General features: G+C 37.1%; 1 protein-coding gene across 1 annotated transcript in view; it reads left to right on the forward strand.

Moving 5' to 3' along the window:
• The window catches only part of LOC145994040 (protein takeout-like), a 76482-nt gene that overhangs the window by 48949 nt on the left and 11004 nt on the right, over positions 1–16529 (forward strand). The window contains exon 7 of the mRNA XM_083130123.1: positions 6021–6170. Within this exon, the coding sequence (XP_082986249.1) occupies positions 6021–6170 (150 nt within the window). The remainder of the gene's footprint in view (positions 1–6020; positions 6171–16529) is intronic.

Raw genomic sequence — 16529 nt, forward strand, 5'->3', positions numbered from 1 at the left:
ACAGAAATCTGGTTCCCAGTAACATCATGTAACGACGTCTGCGATAATAAGCAGTGGGGTATTGTCTCAGCCAAAGGGGCCCGGCCAACTTGTCATATGGATCCCCTCCCAAATGCAGAATTAACTTACTTGCTCGCAGATGGCCATCGATAGGAAAACATCCCTCATCTCACACCTTTATAGTTTGTCGTAAACGTAGTGGAGTGTGTCACTTGTCTTCAGTTAGGAATCCTGTAGAAAGATTCAGTTGCTCAACCAGTCGATTCCTTATTGCTACACAATAAACATCAAACTTTGTAATTCATTACCTTTTACCACTAATATTAGTGTTACACGTGATATTTAAAATTTAACTTCACATTAAATATTTTGAAGGGGGCCCCAAGCCTTTTCATATACGAGTTGAAATGAATTTCCCACATTGTCTACACTTGTTACGTTTTACTTCAAAGGGGCCCAAAAACGCAGTAGGGCCCAGGGGCAATTACCACCTTGCCCTGAACTGAGGGTCATTATCCCTTCCTCTGCCACGCAGGGTACACAGCGTATGAGTTATATGTGTCCATTATTTTGTGTAATTTTGTGAAGTTCATTTCTCTTACATATTGAAATTATGTGGACATTTCTGTCGAACCAGTTTTTCTTTTCCAATGTGTTACGATTTTGTGATCTGCAGTGTTAAAAGTGAAAATTCCTGTCTGCGAATTTCCTTGTTCAGAGTTTGGTAATAGAAGGATGACAATGCAGTATTTGGAGGAGAATGCTTATGCAAATTCCAGCACTGACGATCTATTAATAAAACGGTTATTTCTTTAAGAAATATATGATCAACGGTCTATCGAAAAGAAGTGGGGGGGCGAGTGGTTCAGTCCTTCCAAGCGACAAATTTCCAGTGAATAGGGTCCTCTCGCAGCTTTATCGCGACCATTTTTTCGTACCAGATAGCAATTGACTTTGTGAGATGTTAGGTCACCACCGGAAATCGAGAGGTCCATTTGAACCCACATAACTGCAGTGATAAGTTTGCTTGAGTATATTGGTCACTATTAGTATTAGAAGGCTTATGTGGCTTAGGAGCTGAAGGTGCAACCACCTCAAAGTCCATTAAATGAGTGTTTACTATCTCATAACAATTCCCCAACAACAGTATTTTTTTCAATGTTTGTGTATTATACGTATGTAATTTCATTAAAAAATGTTTCAAGCAAAAAACACAAATATCACGAACAAAATATTTGGCAGTGGGAAGCTTTTCCCTCCTGCGTTTAAATACGAGAAAAGATTTACAGATTCTTCTTCCAGTTATTTATCAGAGATTCAAACCATCCTGATTTAGTTTCAAGGAGGTAATACACTTATTTATAAGTCGATAACAAAAAAGGTATTATTTTGGGTAAAAGTTAATTTCTTGTACTGTACAACTTGTGGGAGGGGGCGGTAATAGCTAAAAACTGTACGTCCGCCCCACTCCGGCATCATACTTTTTTTTGTCGGTAAGGGGGCCCCCAATATTTTGCTTTCAAGGGGGCCCCCAGAGAACTGCGCTACGCCACTGATTGTTACTTAAGAAATAGGAATTCCTATTTTTTTATGACATGCACCGCAGACAAGAGATTTTGTGAAACTTTTAATATTAATCAATAGGGCAAAGCATTTGATGACTGCACCTTTTTTATATATATAAAAAAAAATGCTTGCTTGGACATATAAAAATGTGAATCATGAAATAATTTGTTTGGGCACTAATTGCTCTCTAAAAACTAACTCATTATCTGCTAAGGAACTAATATTAATGAAATGTTTGAAAATTTCCTAGTAATTTCTTTTAATTTTGGGTAATTGTATTGCTATATTTTAGGCCATAATTGCATTTTTATTTGATATTATTCAGGAATTTTAGAGCCCAATATTAAATGCCTTGCCCCATTAATCAAGGTTGCCTAAATCAATTATCAACTAATTCTCAACTTTACACAATTTTACTAAATAATAAAATCTCAGGACATCTTTCGAAGTCTTATTGGTAGATTACCTTCCTCATACATGCATTTAAAATTTAATATTGTTTATAAAGAATAACAACAATTCCCTTGTGCGTACATATATTTTTATAAATAATTATTGACGTTCCTTTGTTGCTTACATTGCCAAGGAACTTTCATAATTGCCGAGACAAAATGCGTCTAGATTCAGTAAGGTTTAATGCTTTGTTTTCAAATCTTCCAAACGAAGAAAAATGAGGTTCATTTTCCTTGGGTGAGTGTCACAATGTTGATTATTTTTATTGTAAATAATAATTACAGCGCCTCAAAAGCCTAAAGTGCATAATGACATTTGCTTAGACCGGAAGTAGTTGGCACACTTGTTAATTTTCCCGACATATCTTCTCAAGAAACGTGAACAGGATACCGTAAGAATTACTGCACTTTCCTTTGCCAATTGAAGCACAATCACTTTCTTCGTGCACTAAATATTGAAGTAGTAATCTGAAGTATGCGAACTAGTATCTAGTATATACACAACATTTGATTTACTTATCAAACCCAGGATGGCTAGGATTATTTATATCATTCACGCAAAAAAATTGTTGTTTAAGCTCAAATTACATAAATTTCAAGTCCTAAAATCAGTAATTTGTCAACAATGGACAATGTTGAAATAATTTAATCTTTGTTAAAAATCCATAGACTAAAGCTTTATTTCATTATTTTGTGTACAAGGGCAAATGAGTATTTTATAATTTTAATTTCGCTATTTTTACATAGTTTTAAATTATTATTAAAGCACTGTAATCCTCCCTCGTTTTCAACAATAGAGTGTTATTCTATTGGCTGTTTTTTTTTGAGTGGGGTAATAATACTACGTGTTAGGGTGTTATGGCATCTTCAAAAGTTCTACGCTGGCTTTTTAAATTGTTGCCCACCGCATACTAAGTTGCTTTCGTTAATTCGCATTGAACATTCATGTAAATCGGTTTCTTGTGTGTATTTTTATATGGTATGCATAGGCGTAACTTGGCGGGGGCAATGGGGCAACCCATCGAAATTTCAAGGTTTAATCAAATTTACAAGTAATTGTGTTAGCCTCCTGGAGCCTAAGAAGCAAAGTAATAAAGAGTAATATTTGTGATTTCGCAAATGTAACAGTTATTTGGCGAATGATCCTGCGTGCTATTATTATGGGTTGGAAAACTTTTCGATTTTGCCCAAGTTAGGTTCCAAGCAGTGATGTGCGTCTACGCGTAAACAACGATTGTCTACATTCTACGTGTAGACAATGTAGACTATGTAAACCATGTAATCTACGTAATCAACGTAGACAACATGGCGCTCGGCGTTCTCCGTGCAAGGCACGCGCATGGTTCTAGAAGCAGCAACCGGCATCAGCAGGTGGACATAGAGAGCGTGAAGTATTCCACTGTCCAGAAATAAGTGTTTTTTATTTACGTTCAAACAATTCACTACGTATTCATTGAACTGCAAAATAAACTTGTCGCGACATACCGAAAAAAATTCGATGTCCGTAGAACGACAAGATTTGTTTTACTTCTATTTCCACCATTTCACACGTGGAAAAATCTGCTTTAAGGACACATGCACTTTCCTAGGCAGTAATAAGACAAAAAAAAACTATTTTTAGCCTTCCCTTTTGTCAGTGTAAAAAATAATGCCAGTTTTCACTATAGCTGTCATTTGTTTTTCTTCCGGTAGTCCCTTTTTCCCTTTTTCGATAACTTTGATTACGTCAGATGGTCTTAAGTTGGTTATAAGCCCAGTATCGACATGTTTGAAGAAGAAAATACTTTCTCTTTTAAAGACCACTGGGATTTCCTTCTTCCCTGTTGTTTGCATTGTCTACAGTAGACTATGTAAACTATAAGCCTATGTAATCTTAGTGTAGATTACGCGTAGATAACGCATGTAGACGTAAACTTAGGCCGTGTCCGAAAGGTGCAAGACCGTACTTGAAGTGAGCATACTTCGAGAATGATCTCGCAGTACGGTCTTGAAGTTGTGAACTGGAAGTGAAAATCTTTAGAACTGCACTTCGACTGCAGCGCCAAATACGATCAGTAGATATAACCGAGGACATATTCGCGATTAAAATTACCACCTGAGCGCTAGTGTCGCTTCCAATATGGCCGCTCTATGTAGGATAAATCTTTGTTTACATTCAGTAGTAGTACGTAGTACCAGCGTGTTGGCATTTCTCGTGTGGAAGAAACGTTTAAATTACGCGATATTTTAAAATATTGCGAATGCGATGTGAATTCCAGGAATTATAACGAAGGTGAAGCTGTGCTGAGAGCGAAGCATTTAATTATGATAGGCAAAACTAACACGAAAAACGCAGACGAAACTAATGTATACACAGCAGGACTCAACAACATATGATCTTATATTTGTGCAAATAAGTCATGTACGCGCGCATTTCGGAATTAAAGTTTTGAACATTTTAATTTTAAATTTTTTGAATTTTCTTTGAGTAGCGCGATACAATTCGGAGGTTGCCTTCCTGTTACACTAGGGGTGTAAGGGGTGCTCCTTCCACGTAGTGCACCCAATAGTCAACCTCACTTCCACGTAGTACACCCTGGACTGCAGACTAACGAGGCTCTGGCGACTGGTCCCATGGCCAGTATAATTTTGTTTGTGTTTTTCTGTGTTTTGTCCTTTGTGCTGAGTGCTTTTTTACAGCCTCAGCTTTTAACGAAAGTCAGAAGATTTTAATATTTTATGATTTTAGTTATGCAACGTTGTTATGTGTTGAACCCCGTATAATGTGACGGGTGCAAAATAGCCTTAGTGTTGACGGACCGAAAATTTTAAATTCAAACCAAAATCAAATCCTGTTACACTACTGGAGGATTGGGGAACGTCTTATACCCGATCTCTGGGTGGCAACTGATGGCCTCAACTGACTAGCCGGAGCAAGGAGCAGTGTTGCCTAATTTGTGGTTCCATATCTTGGGAGCTACAAGAAAGTGTCACGTGGCAGTATTCGTCCAGAGCATTCCTTTAACATTTTTGCTGGTATAAATGCTATGTAAATACTTCCAAAAATATTGCAGCAGTAAATAATACTTTACACGGAAGCATTTCACGTAACATTTCGGTTACCTTTTGTGATTACAATGCATAATATATACAGCACGAAAGGCACGTCGAGTTACACCATCTGTGATGAGTGCACGGTGTTCACAATTGAAACTTTCAAACATGTACTGTATACGTTATAAAGTATGTACTTAAGAAGCGCCATTGTTTTGTACCTAATACAGTTTTATATGAAACCTTATTCCTCTCGGTTGAATAGTTATAGGCTTTTAAAAATGTGAAGTGATACATTGCTTACATCTCACTCGGTCGCCATTACATTTGCACTTGTGACCTAGAGGTCGCTTTCGATTGGTTATGCTACGGAAATAGGACGGAGAAATGTCATGAAATATGCCATATTTTTTTTACTTTCCACGGTAGCATTTTGGCCATGACATAAATGTTGAGATAAATGCTAAGGCGAATGCTTTCGTCTAAAGCAGGCCTTTGATTATAGTTGTATGTGAGAAGTCATACAACAAACGTTATGGCTAAAATTTCCCCAAAACTTTAAAGTTTTTCATACAACGAAGCGTGTAAAAGTTAATAATAAAATTTAATAATTATGAATTTCAATAAACTAACAAAACGAGATATTAAAAAAATAATGAGAAACGGATGTTATAGACACTAACTCTTCTGGTGGATCGAGTACAACAATCTTCACAAGAATATAATAATAATAAATTTTGAATACATTTGGTTTATGCATATTAGATTGTAATAGTTATTGCTGTATAACAATCAGAATCATGATAATTTTTGTTGTTATTATTATTTCTACTATTAAAGTTTTATGAATGGCTTGACCCCCCTATAAAAATATTTGTCCTCTGGCAAGCAGACTATGATGTGTATATTTATCTGCGTCTTAAACACTTGGAAGAGTAAACGCACATGAATCCTCTTTTCTTGTTTCAGTTGACTGCAACATAAAATGGATCATCGATGGACAGCCAATGAAAAAGGATGGGAAGACCCACATGGACCTCACGTCCTTCCAGGTCTCCATGAAATCCGCGAGAGGAAACTTTGATTTGGAAAATCTCTTCAACGGAAACAAGGTTCTAGGTAAGTGCTCATGTTTCCAGTACATGTACATAATACTCCTCTAATCTTCGAGAAACCACGCCCATAATTTGGCGAATAGCCACCATCTATTAGCAAACCTGGAATATGCTCTACTTTCACCGTTGATATAACTAGAAACAAGCGTGACAGAAGTAGTATCTCATCCAGACTCCAATATGTCTACTGATTCGCGATGCGCATCATTTCCATCTTTGCATCGTTCGGTGGAATTATGCATTCATTAAATAAGAAGCCACATTTTTCTCATCTAATACCAAATGTCTGTGTTTCGGATTACCTTCACTTCTGTTGCCACTTCCTCCCACTTCATTGGATATAATTTTCATTCAGCGACTGTCAAACGTTTCGGTTCCACTTACTACGTAGAATGACACTAGTATTCTGTAGGATCGGTCTATGACATATTAGAATGGAATGATCATTCATACTCCACGTTGACAATTCAATCCATTAAATTGATACTTCAGTAATATCGGTTGGGACAGTCGTTTGACGCTGTGATCACATACATTGAAAGTAGAGGAAAGCAACCTATTAGTCTTGAAATCTCTTCATCTGTGTTGGAACTACAATGCACTTCAACCTCTTGGCTTGGTTGGACCCTACTGTACTATAGGTACAAGAGAGCAACCCGTTAGTTTTGTAATATCTTCATCTATGTGGAACTACAATGCACTTCGTCCGCTTGGTTTGGTTGGAGAATTTTGTAGCCTACTATAAGTAGAGGAAACCAACCCGTTAGTTTTGTAATCTCTTCATCTATGTTGGAACTGCAATTTACTTCGTCCTCTTGGTTTGGTTGGAGCCTAATGTACTATGGGTAGAAGAAAGCAACCAATTAGTTTTGTAATATCTTCATCTATGTTGGAACTACAATGCACTTCGTCCTCTTGGTATGGTTGGAACCTACTGTACTATAAGTAGAGGAAAGCAACTCGTTAGTTTTGTAATATCTTCATCTAAGTTGGAACTACAATGCATTTCGTCCTCTTGATTTGGTTGGAGCCTATTGTACAATAGGTAGAAGAAAGCAACCCGTTAGTTTTGCAATCTCTTCATCTATGTTGGAACTACAATTTACTTCGTTATTTTGGTTTGGTTGGAGCCTACTGTACTATAAGTAGAGAAAAGCAACCTATTAGTCTTGAAATCTCTTCATCTGTGTTGGAACTACAATGCACTCCGACCTCTTGGTTTGGTTGGAGCCTACTGTACTATAGGTACAGGAAAGCAACCCGTTAGTTTTGTAATATCTTCATCTATGTGGAACTACAATGCACTTCGTCCTCCTGGTATGGTTGGATCCTACTGTACTATAAGTAGAGGAAAGCAAGCCGTTAGTTTTGTAATATCTTCATCTAAGTAGGAACTACAATGCATTTCGTCCTCTTGATTTGGTTGGAGCCTACTGTACTATAAGTAGAGGAAAGCAACCCATTAGTTTTGTAATATCTTCATCTATGTTGGACTACAATTTACTTCGTCCTCTTGGTTTGGTTGGAGCCTACTGTACTATGAGTAGAGGAAAGCAACTAGTTAGTTTTGTAATATCTTCATCTATGTTGGAACTACAATGCACTTCGTCCCCTTGGTTTGGTTGGAGCCTAGTGTACTATGAGTAGAGGAAAGCAACTAGTTAGTTTTGTAATATCTTCATCTATGTTGGAACTACAATGCACTTCGTCCTCTTGGTTTGGTTGGAGCCTACTTTACTATAAGTAGATGAAAGCAACCCGTTAGTTTTATAATATCTTCATCTATGTTCGAACTACAATTCACTTCGTCGTCTTGGTTTGGTTAGAACCTACTGTACTATAAGTAGAGGAAAGCAACTAGTTAGTTTTGTAATATCTTCATTTATGTTGTAATTAACTTCATCCTCTTGGTTTGGTTAAAGCCTACTCTACTATTATAAGTAGAGGATAGCAACCCATTAGTCTTGAAATCTCTTCAGCTATGTTGGAACTTCATTGCACTTCGTCCTCTTGGTGTGGTTGGAGCGTACTGTACTATAAGTAGAGGAAAGCAACCCATTAGTTTTGTAATATCTTCATCTATGTTGGACTACAATTTACTTCGTCCTCTTGGTTTGGTTGGAGCCTAATGTACTATGGGTAGAAGAAAGCAACCAATTAGTTTTGTAATATCTTCATCTATGTTGGAACTACAATGCACTTCGTCCTCTTGGTATGGTTGGTGGAACCTACTGTACTATAAGTAGAGGAAAGCAACTCGTTAGTTTTGTAATATCTTCATCTAAGTTGGAACTACAATGCATTTCGTCCTCTTGATTTGGTTGGAGCCTATTGTACAATAGGTAGAAGAAAGCAACCCGTTAGTTTTGCAATCTCTTCATCTATGTTGGAACTACAATTTACTTCGTTATTTTGGTTTGGTTGGAGCCTACTGTACTATAAGTAGAGAAAAGCAACCTATTAGTCTTGAAATCTCTTCATCTGTGTTGGAACTACAATGCACTCCGACCTCTTGGTTTGGTTGGAGCCTACTGTACTATAGGTACAGGAAAGCAACCCGTTAGTTTTGTAATATCTTCATCTATGTGGAACTACAATGCACTTCGTCCTCCTGGTATGGTTGGATCCTACTGTACTATAAGTAGAGGAAAGCAAGCCGTTAGTTTTGTAATATCTTCATCTAAGTAGGAACTACAATGCATTTCGTCCTCTTGATTTGGTTGGAGCCTACTGTACTATAAGTAGAGGAAAGCAACCCATTAGTTTTGTAATATCTTCATCTATGTTGGACTACAATTTACTTCGTCCTCTTGGTTTGGTTGGAGCCTACTGTACTATGAGTAGAGGAAAGCAACTAGTTAGTTTTGTAATATCTTCATCTATGTTGGAACTACAATGCACTTCGTCCCCTTGGTTTGGTTGGAGCCTAGTGAGTAGTTGTATTTACGGTACTATAAACCCGAGAAAGTATGAACCCCTCCTCAAGCAGATTTGCTATACTTAAAACAAGCTTAACATGAGCATATGAGCTTTTTGTTCAAGTGTGGAATCTTGTCTAATCTAAGATTTTTGTGAAAATGCCCTCGGGAATTTCCTCAGAAAGTATGACCCTCTCAGATTGATTTGTTTATACTTACAAAAGGTACTTCTGTGAGATTGTTATCCATAAATTTGTTAAAAATATGCCCCTCTTGTGGCCATACTTAAAACTGGCCATCCACACACATACACACACACACACACATATATACACACACACACATACACACATACATATTTATTTCTGGTTTAAGTTCTTGGATACCAGGTTCAATTTACATATCTAATATTAAAACAATGTAATTCTTCTAGAATTGCTCCGTGACAACAGACCCATCTATGTGCAAATGCCTGAACTCGGTGAATACTTGGGAACAAGTCCATTTTTTTCATTATGTCAACATTTTTAACTTCTTTTGCCAGTAATAGGGAAATGGTAGCAAGCATTAGACAAAGTACTTTGGAGCTGAATATTCCTTTTCTTAGACGTCGTATATTACTAAAATATTTTCAATTCACATATTTCTCATACCGCTGTATCTTGTTCTATTAGGCCTCTTCGAGAACATTGCCTATTAGGACTCTTCGAGAACATTGCCTATTAGTGAAATAATAGGACAAGCATATGGCGGTATGGGGATATGTGAATTGTTGGTTTCTTCAATTCACATAAAAGGATTGAATAGAAACTAGGATATTTTGCATTTGTTATATTCAATTTATTTGTTGTAATCTGTTCATATATAAAATCAAGCCCCGAGAAAATATAAGATCAATACTTGAACAATATGTGCGCATGACGGCCCCAAAGCGGTGGGATCGATACTTTCTGCACAGCGATCAGTTCATTTCGAGCCCAGCACCGGCGTGTCGATCAATATTTGGAGCAGCGATCCTTTACAAATTAGTTCCAGACAATTCCGCTCCCCTAAGCGTGGAGGCGCTGCGGTCGGGATTGCATGTACGCTCAGCAGAAAAACGGGATACACTCAGAAGAAAGTACTTCGGCAAAAATGTTAGAGAATAGCTCATGTTTCTGAATATACCCCTACAGTGTTTCTATTGGCTCTGTAAAACTATAAAAGCCAGGGTACAGTGCAGATTCTTCACCATTGCTGGATTGGCAGTGGAACCCACTGCTCCACCAAAGTATAGGAGACTTGAAGCATATAATTTGGCGGAATAATCCAAGTAAGGTCATATATACATATACATACAAAGCACAGTGCTGAACTCAACTGATCCAGCATAAAGTTTTGAATTGAATCCCAAGAAATTGTATATAAATACCAAAGCCAAAACTATTAATACACGTACACACATACACACACACACAAAGCACAGTGCTGAACCCCAACTGATCCAGCATAAAGTTTTGAATTGAATCCCAAGAAATTGTATATAAATACCAAAGCCAAAAAATATTAAGTGTATACACGCATATATACATACACACACACAAAGTACAGTGCTGAACCCCAACTGATATTTTTATTCAGTATAAAGTTTTGAATTGAAACCCAGGAAATTGTATATAATAAACAACAACAAAAATGCCGAATCAAAAATATTGTAATCAATGCAATAAAAATATATCCAGCCCCAATTGGGCCAAGCATCAAAAAATTTGTAATCCAGACAAATACAAAACTCCCACAAAAATTTGCCCCAAATGCAATAGAAAATACAACATGGAATATTTCACATATAAACATAAAGATACTTGCTCTGCATTGCCCTCTCAACCATCTACATCTGGTCTGAAAAGAAGGCACGAAGCACCTGTTAATGCCAGAGCAGCAAAACAGCCACGCCATGAACCTACCCGTAGCAGTTTTAATGCCCAACTTAAGAATTACCAGTTTGTATCAGAGCTAAGATGCGGCATTGAGAATTTCTTGAACAGTATAAATTCTGATCTGCAGGCAATTCTTAATGCACAAAATGGCTCTTATAAGCTATCCCTCAAATTGTTTGTACAATATAAGAAACCAAATGGCACAAAATTTACACAGCCCCACATAACAGAAACTGTACCGGTATATTCAAATGCAAATTCAGACAAAATAATAAGCAGGTTGATTGATCAATTAAATATCAAACACTCTGAATTTGCGGCAAAAGAGTCCGGATGGAGCCTATGCGGTTCATCACACAAGTTATATGTTAATATTTCTGAATTCACTCCATTACAAGGATCCACTTATCTGCCTTTACCTGCCAATATTAAAAACAGAAGAGCCGTGGTTAATATAGAAAATACCGACCAGAAATGTTTTCTGTGGTGTATATTAGCTGCTTTGTTTCTAGTTTCAAGGCATCCTGAGAGAATAAGTTATTACAAACAGCATGAACATATTTTTGACGATGCAATGAAGGGTTTAGAATATCCAATGTCAGTTCAGAATATTGATAAATTTGAAAAAAGGGCCAGGCACATCAATGGCAAACAATTATCTATTAATGTTTTTATTTGTTCTACTGGACGTGGCAATTCTTTGATAGAACCTCTCAGAATCAGTACACTTGATGATGAATCTGCAATTCCGATTGATCTGCTCTTAATTGAAGGGGGTGGCACATATCATTACACTCTGATACACAGTCTTGAAGCTTTAGTCAGAAAACAACTAGACAAAACTCATACAATATTCAAGTTGTGCAGAAGATGTTTGACTGTATTTGATGGTCAAAAAATGGTGAAGGGGGTTCGGGAAGAGAATGCAGAAATTGCAAAAAACAAGTTAAAAGAGCATCTGAAATACTGTGGCAACCATAAACCTGTTCATATGGTGATGCCCAATCCAGGTGAAAATTGCAAATTCAAAAAGTATGAAGCCCTGTTGGAACACCCAGTATATATTGTCTGTGATTTCGAATCGAACCTCAAACCTATTGCATTCTGTAGCCCAGATCCAGAAGAATCATCAAGTACACCATACCAGCAACATGAACCATCCAGCTTTTGTTATGTGGTTATACGGGACGGTGTTGTTATTAAAATAGATTCATACATGGGAGAAGATGCCATCAAAGAATTTGCACATAGAATGGAAAATATGTGTCGTGACATAGCATCTAACATCTTATTAAAATCAAAGCCTATGTTGCCTTTAACAGAGGAACAGATTGAGGATTTCAACAATGCAGAAAAATGCCCGGTATGTGATTCTGAATTTTCAGATACAAATATCAAGGTGAAACACCATTCTCATACAGATGGTAAATTCTTAATGGCCCTGTGTAATAGCTGTAATATTCAGATCAAGAGACCAAGATTTATCCCCATATTTTGCCATGGAGCATCCAATTATGATTTCCATCATCTGATCAAGTACGAGGGGTTTGAGAAGCAGAATTTAAATATTTTAGCTGAAAATGATGAAAAATATATATCTATTAGCAAGATAATTAAAGTTGATGGTGTTCCTATTCAATTAAGATTTCTTGATTCTTACAGATTTTTACCTGCTAGCCTGGATACACTGGCCTCTCAATTATCTGATGATGACTTGAAAATCACACGTGCATTGTTTCCAAATCAGGACCTGAAATTAATTAGGCGGAAGGGTGTATATCCATATGACTATGTCACAGATTCTTCTAAATTTGATGAGTGTTCCCTGCCACCACAAGAAGCATTTTACAGCAAAATCAGAGGATCTGGAATCAGTGATGAAGATTATCACCATGCCCAGTTGATGTGGGACAATTTAAATTGCCAGACATTTGGTGATTATCACATGGCTTATTTGAAACTTGATGTTACCCTCTTAGCTGATATAATACAGATATTCAGAAAATCTTCCATGCAAAATTATGGACTGGACCCAGTGTATTTTTACAGTGCCCCGGGCCTAGCATGGGCTGCAATGTTTTTCAACACCAAAAAGCCATTGGATCTGATCCACGATCAAGAAAAGTATCTGTTTATGGAGGAATGTATAAGAGGGGGGATGGTGCAATGTTCCCAGAGATATGCCAGAGCAAATAACAAATACATGCCTGATTATGATCCAACACGGCCATCAAATTATATACTGTATGGAGATGCAAACAACCTCTATGGTCACGCTATGATGGATAAATTGCCATATGCAGAGCTTGAGTGGGTCGAAGATTTCAATATTGAAGATCTTAAGGATTTTGATGACAGTGAGTATGGCCTCTTCTTAGAGACTGATCTGACAATTCCTGATGATTTACACAACAAATTTTCTGATCTGCCCCCAATTCCCGAGGTTCAGTGCTCACCTGGCTCTAAACAGAAGAAGCTCATGATGACACTGGATCCAAAACAAGGTTATGTCATATATTATAAAAACCTCCAATTCCTGATGAAACATGGTGTCCAAGTGACCAAAGTTGGCAAAGTCTTGAGGTTCAGGCACTCAAGATGGTTGAAACCATACATTGATACAAATACGGAGCTTCGAACATCTGCAAAGAGCGAATTTGATAAGGGCTTGTTTAAATTGATGGTGAATTCAGTGTATGGCAAAACAATTGAAAATGTCAGGAAACATACCGATGTTAAAATAATTACTGACCCCAGCCGGAGCAAAAAATTGGTTGCAAAGCCCAACTTCAATTACAGAAGAATTTATGATGAGTACATGGCACTTTTCAACATGATGAAAACAAAGATCAAGTTTGATAAACCTATTTATGTAGGGGCTGTGATATTGGAATTGTCCAAATTACATATGTTAATATTGTATTATGATGTGCTGAAACCTTTTTACGGTGATCGTGTAAAATTATTGTACATGGACACGGATAGTTTTATTCTTGAAATTCAAACAGAAGATGTTTATCAAGATATGTCACAGCCTGAATTGTTTCAATACTTTGATACCAGTGAACATACAAGAATTCAACAACACCACAACAAAAAGGTGCCTGGCAAGTTAAAAGATGAGACACTTGGTGATGTTATTGTGGAATTTGCTGGGTTAAGAGCCAAGATGTACAGTTTTGAAACATGTAGTGGTGCTGTTGCCAAAAAGGCCAAGGGCATTGGCAGAGTAACTGTTGAAAAAGAGCTTGTATTTGAAGATTACAAAAATTGCATCAAATCACAGAGTTCAATCAGAACATCAGAAAATAGAATTCAGAGTGAGGATCACTTGTTGACTTCAAATGTTGTAAGAAAAGTGGCCCTGGACCCACATGATGATAAGAGATGCATTTTGTCATGTGGCACACATACTTTACCTTGGGGGCATTGTGATTTGAAAAATGGAAATCAATGCCCAATTCCAGAGCATGATTTGAAATAAATAAACATGCCTATGAACTTATTTGGGTTCAAAAAACAGGCTATTATGGACCTGCCGACACCACTACCCTCTCCTGATTTACAATCTGTAATGTCTAAACTGAGTGGCTTGTTAATTATTCATCTGAACAGCATACTTACAGATAATGATGAAGAAACAGGCAAAACATTGTACATATTTAACAATAATTTAAATCACTACCAATTACCTGTAGGTGGGCAATTGCAATTTATTACAACCCCCGAGGGTGATGTCAAGATTTCAGTAGGGAGAAATATTTACAGAATTAAGCACTCAAACATGGTTTCTGGCACTGTATATACTGTTTCTGCTGGTGACTGCTTATATATTGAGGTCCCTGGATCCTATGACAAGCTTATACCCTTTTTTATAGAATTAAGAATCAGATACTCTATAATAAATAACCAGTAAAACAAAATGCCTAATGATATATTTGGCCATACAAGGCATGAAGATCACAGTGATGAGATTCTGATGCTTGATGTCAGAGTCAAGAAATTAAGAAGTGATTTACAAGCTTTACAAACCACACTCAATGCCAGTCTTCAATTAGAAATTACAAATTTACAATCACAATGCATGGACCCTCTTCTCAAAATTGATTCCGAACTCAAAGTGTTGCTTCAGAAATATACTGATCTGGCTACATTGGATAATTTTCAAAGTTTGGAAGAAGCTGTAGCAGCTCTTCAAGCCAAATTTAAGACCCAGGCTACCAACTCTGAGCAATTGAAACAGCAATTAGAAGAGCAGATAAATAATGTCCAGGCACAGCTCCAAACAATTGTCAAAAGCATAAAATCACAAGAAGATTTTGATCTAGTGATTTCCACTCTAAAAGAACAGATTCAGTCACTCGAGATACCTAATCTGGACCCTCTGAACAATGCCATAGCCGAGGTTAAAGGAAAAATTGAGACACTTGAAAATTTTATGAACAATTTGCCATCTTCTGATGCTTTGAATGCAATAACTCGGAGTGTTGCCAACATCAAGCTGCAACTTGAAACATATGAAGATTTTGGAAAAATTCAAAGTTCCATAACCCATCTTGAAGGTACAATAGCAGCAGTGCAAAGTGATTTGGCAAATGTACTAGAATCTCGCCTGCCCGGGATTGTAGATACACTTGTTAGTGTCCAGCAACAGATCACAAAGCTTGAAAACCTCAACACTGAATCTGAACTATCTCATTTTCATCACTTGATAGATGATATCCAAACAAAACTTGAAATTTTACAACAATCAACACCCTCTCAGGCAGATATAGCCCTGCTCCAAAATGCTATGCAAAATGTGGCTGATGCTTCTGAATTAAACAATGTGAAATTGGCACTTGAATCTTTGCAAAATACTGTATCAAATCTGCCTACATCACAGGAACTTAAAAATATTAAGAGGGCAGTGAATCGCATATTGAAATCAGAAGATATCAAGAATATCCAGGCAGAGATCAAACATCTCACTCAGACAGTTGCCACTCTACCAACCAATCAACATATTAATGAACTGCATGCCCTGTTTGAGGATATCAGAAGACAGGTCCATGATCTTACTGCTCAAAATTCAAAATTGGCAGTTGTTGAAAATTTGCAACAAATTGTAGCTAATATCAAGCAACAGCTAGGAACCATGGAATCCAATCAAGCAAGTGCTTTGTCTGTTTTTGCCACCCAGCTCCAAGAAATAGTGCAACAATACAAGAAACTTGTTGTGGACGTAAAGATCAAGCCAGGCCATGATGATGTTGTTAGGACCATCAATGAGCATCTTGAATCTGTAACAAGCAGATTGCTCACAGCAGAAAAGGAAATAACAGGCATAATCGAGAATCCAAAACATTCAGTAATTCTTGAATTGTACAGCATCCCCAATAAAGAATATGATTCACCATTTACACCAGGTAGCAAAATATATATGCTGTCCCCTGCACAATTTTATTACCAGTTTTTTGTTGGAGGCACATTGAGACCAATCAAGATCAAATATTGGCATCAGCCACAGGCACACCACTACCCCAC

The sequence above is a fragment of the Lepisma saccharinum genome, chromosome 10 (assembly GCF_977018435.1).
Source record: "Lepisma saccharinum chromosome 10, izLepSacc3.1, whole genome shotgun sequence".
NCBI lineage: Eukaryota > Metazoa > Arthropoda > Insecta > Zygentoma > Lepismatidae > Lepisma > Lepisma saccharinum.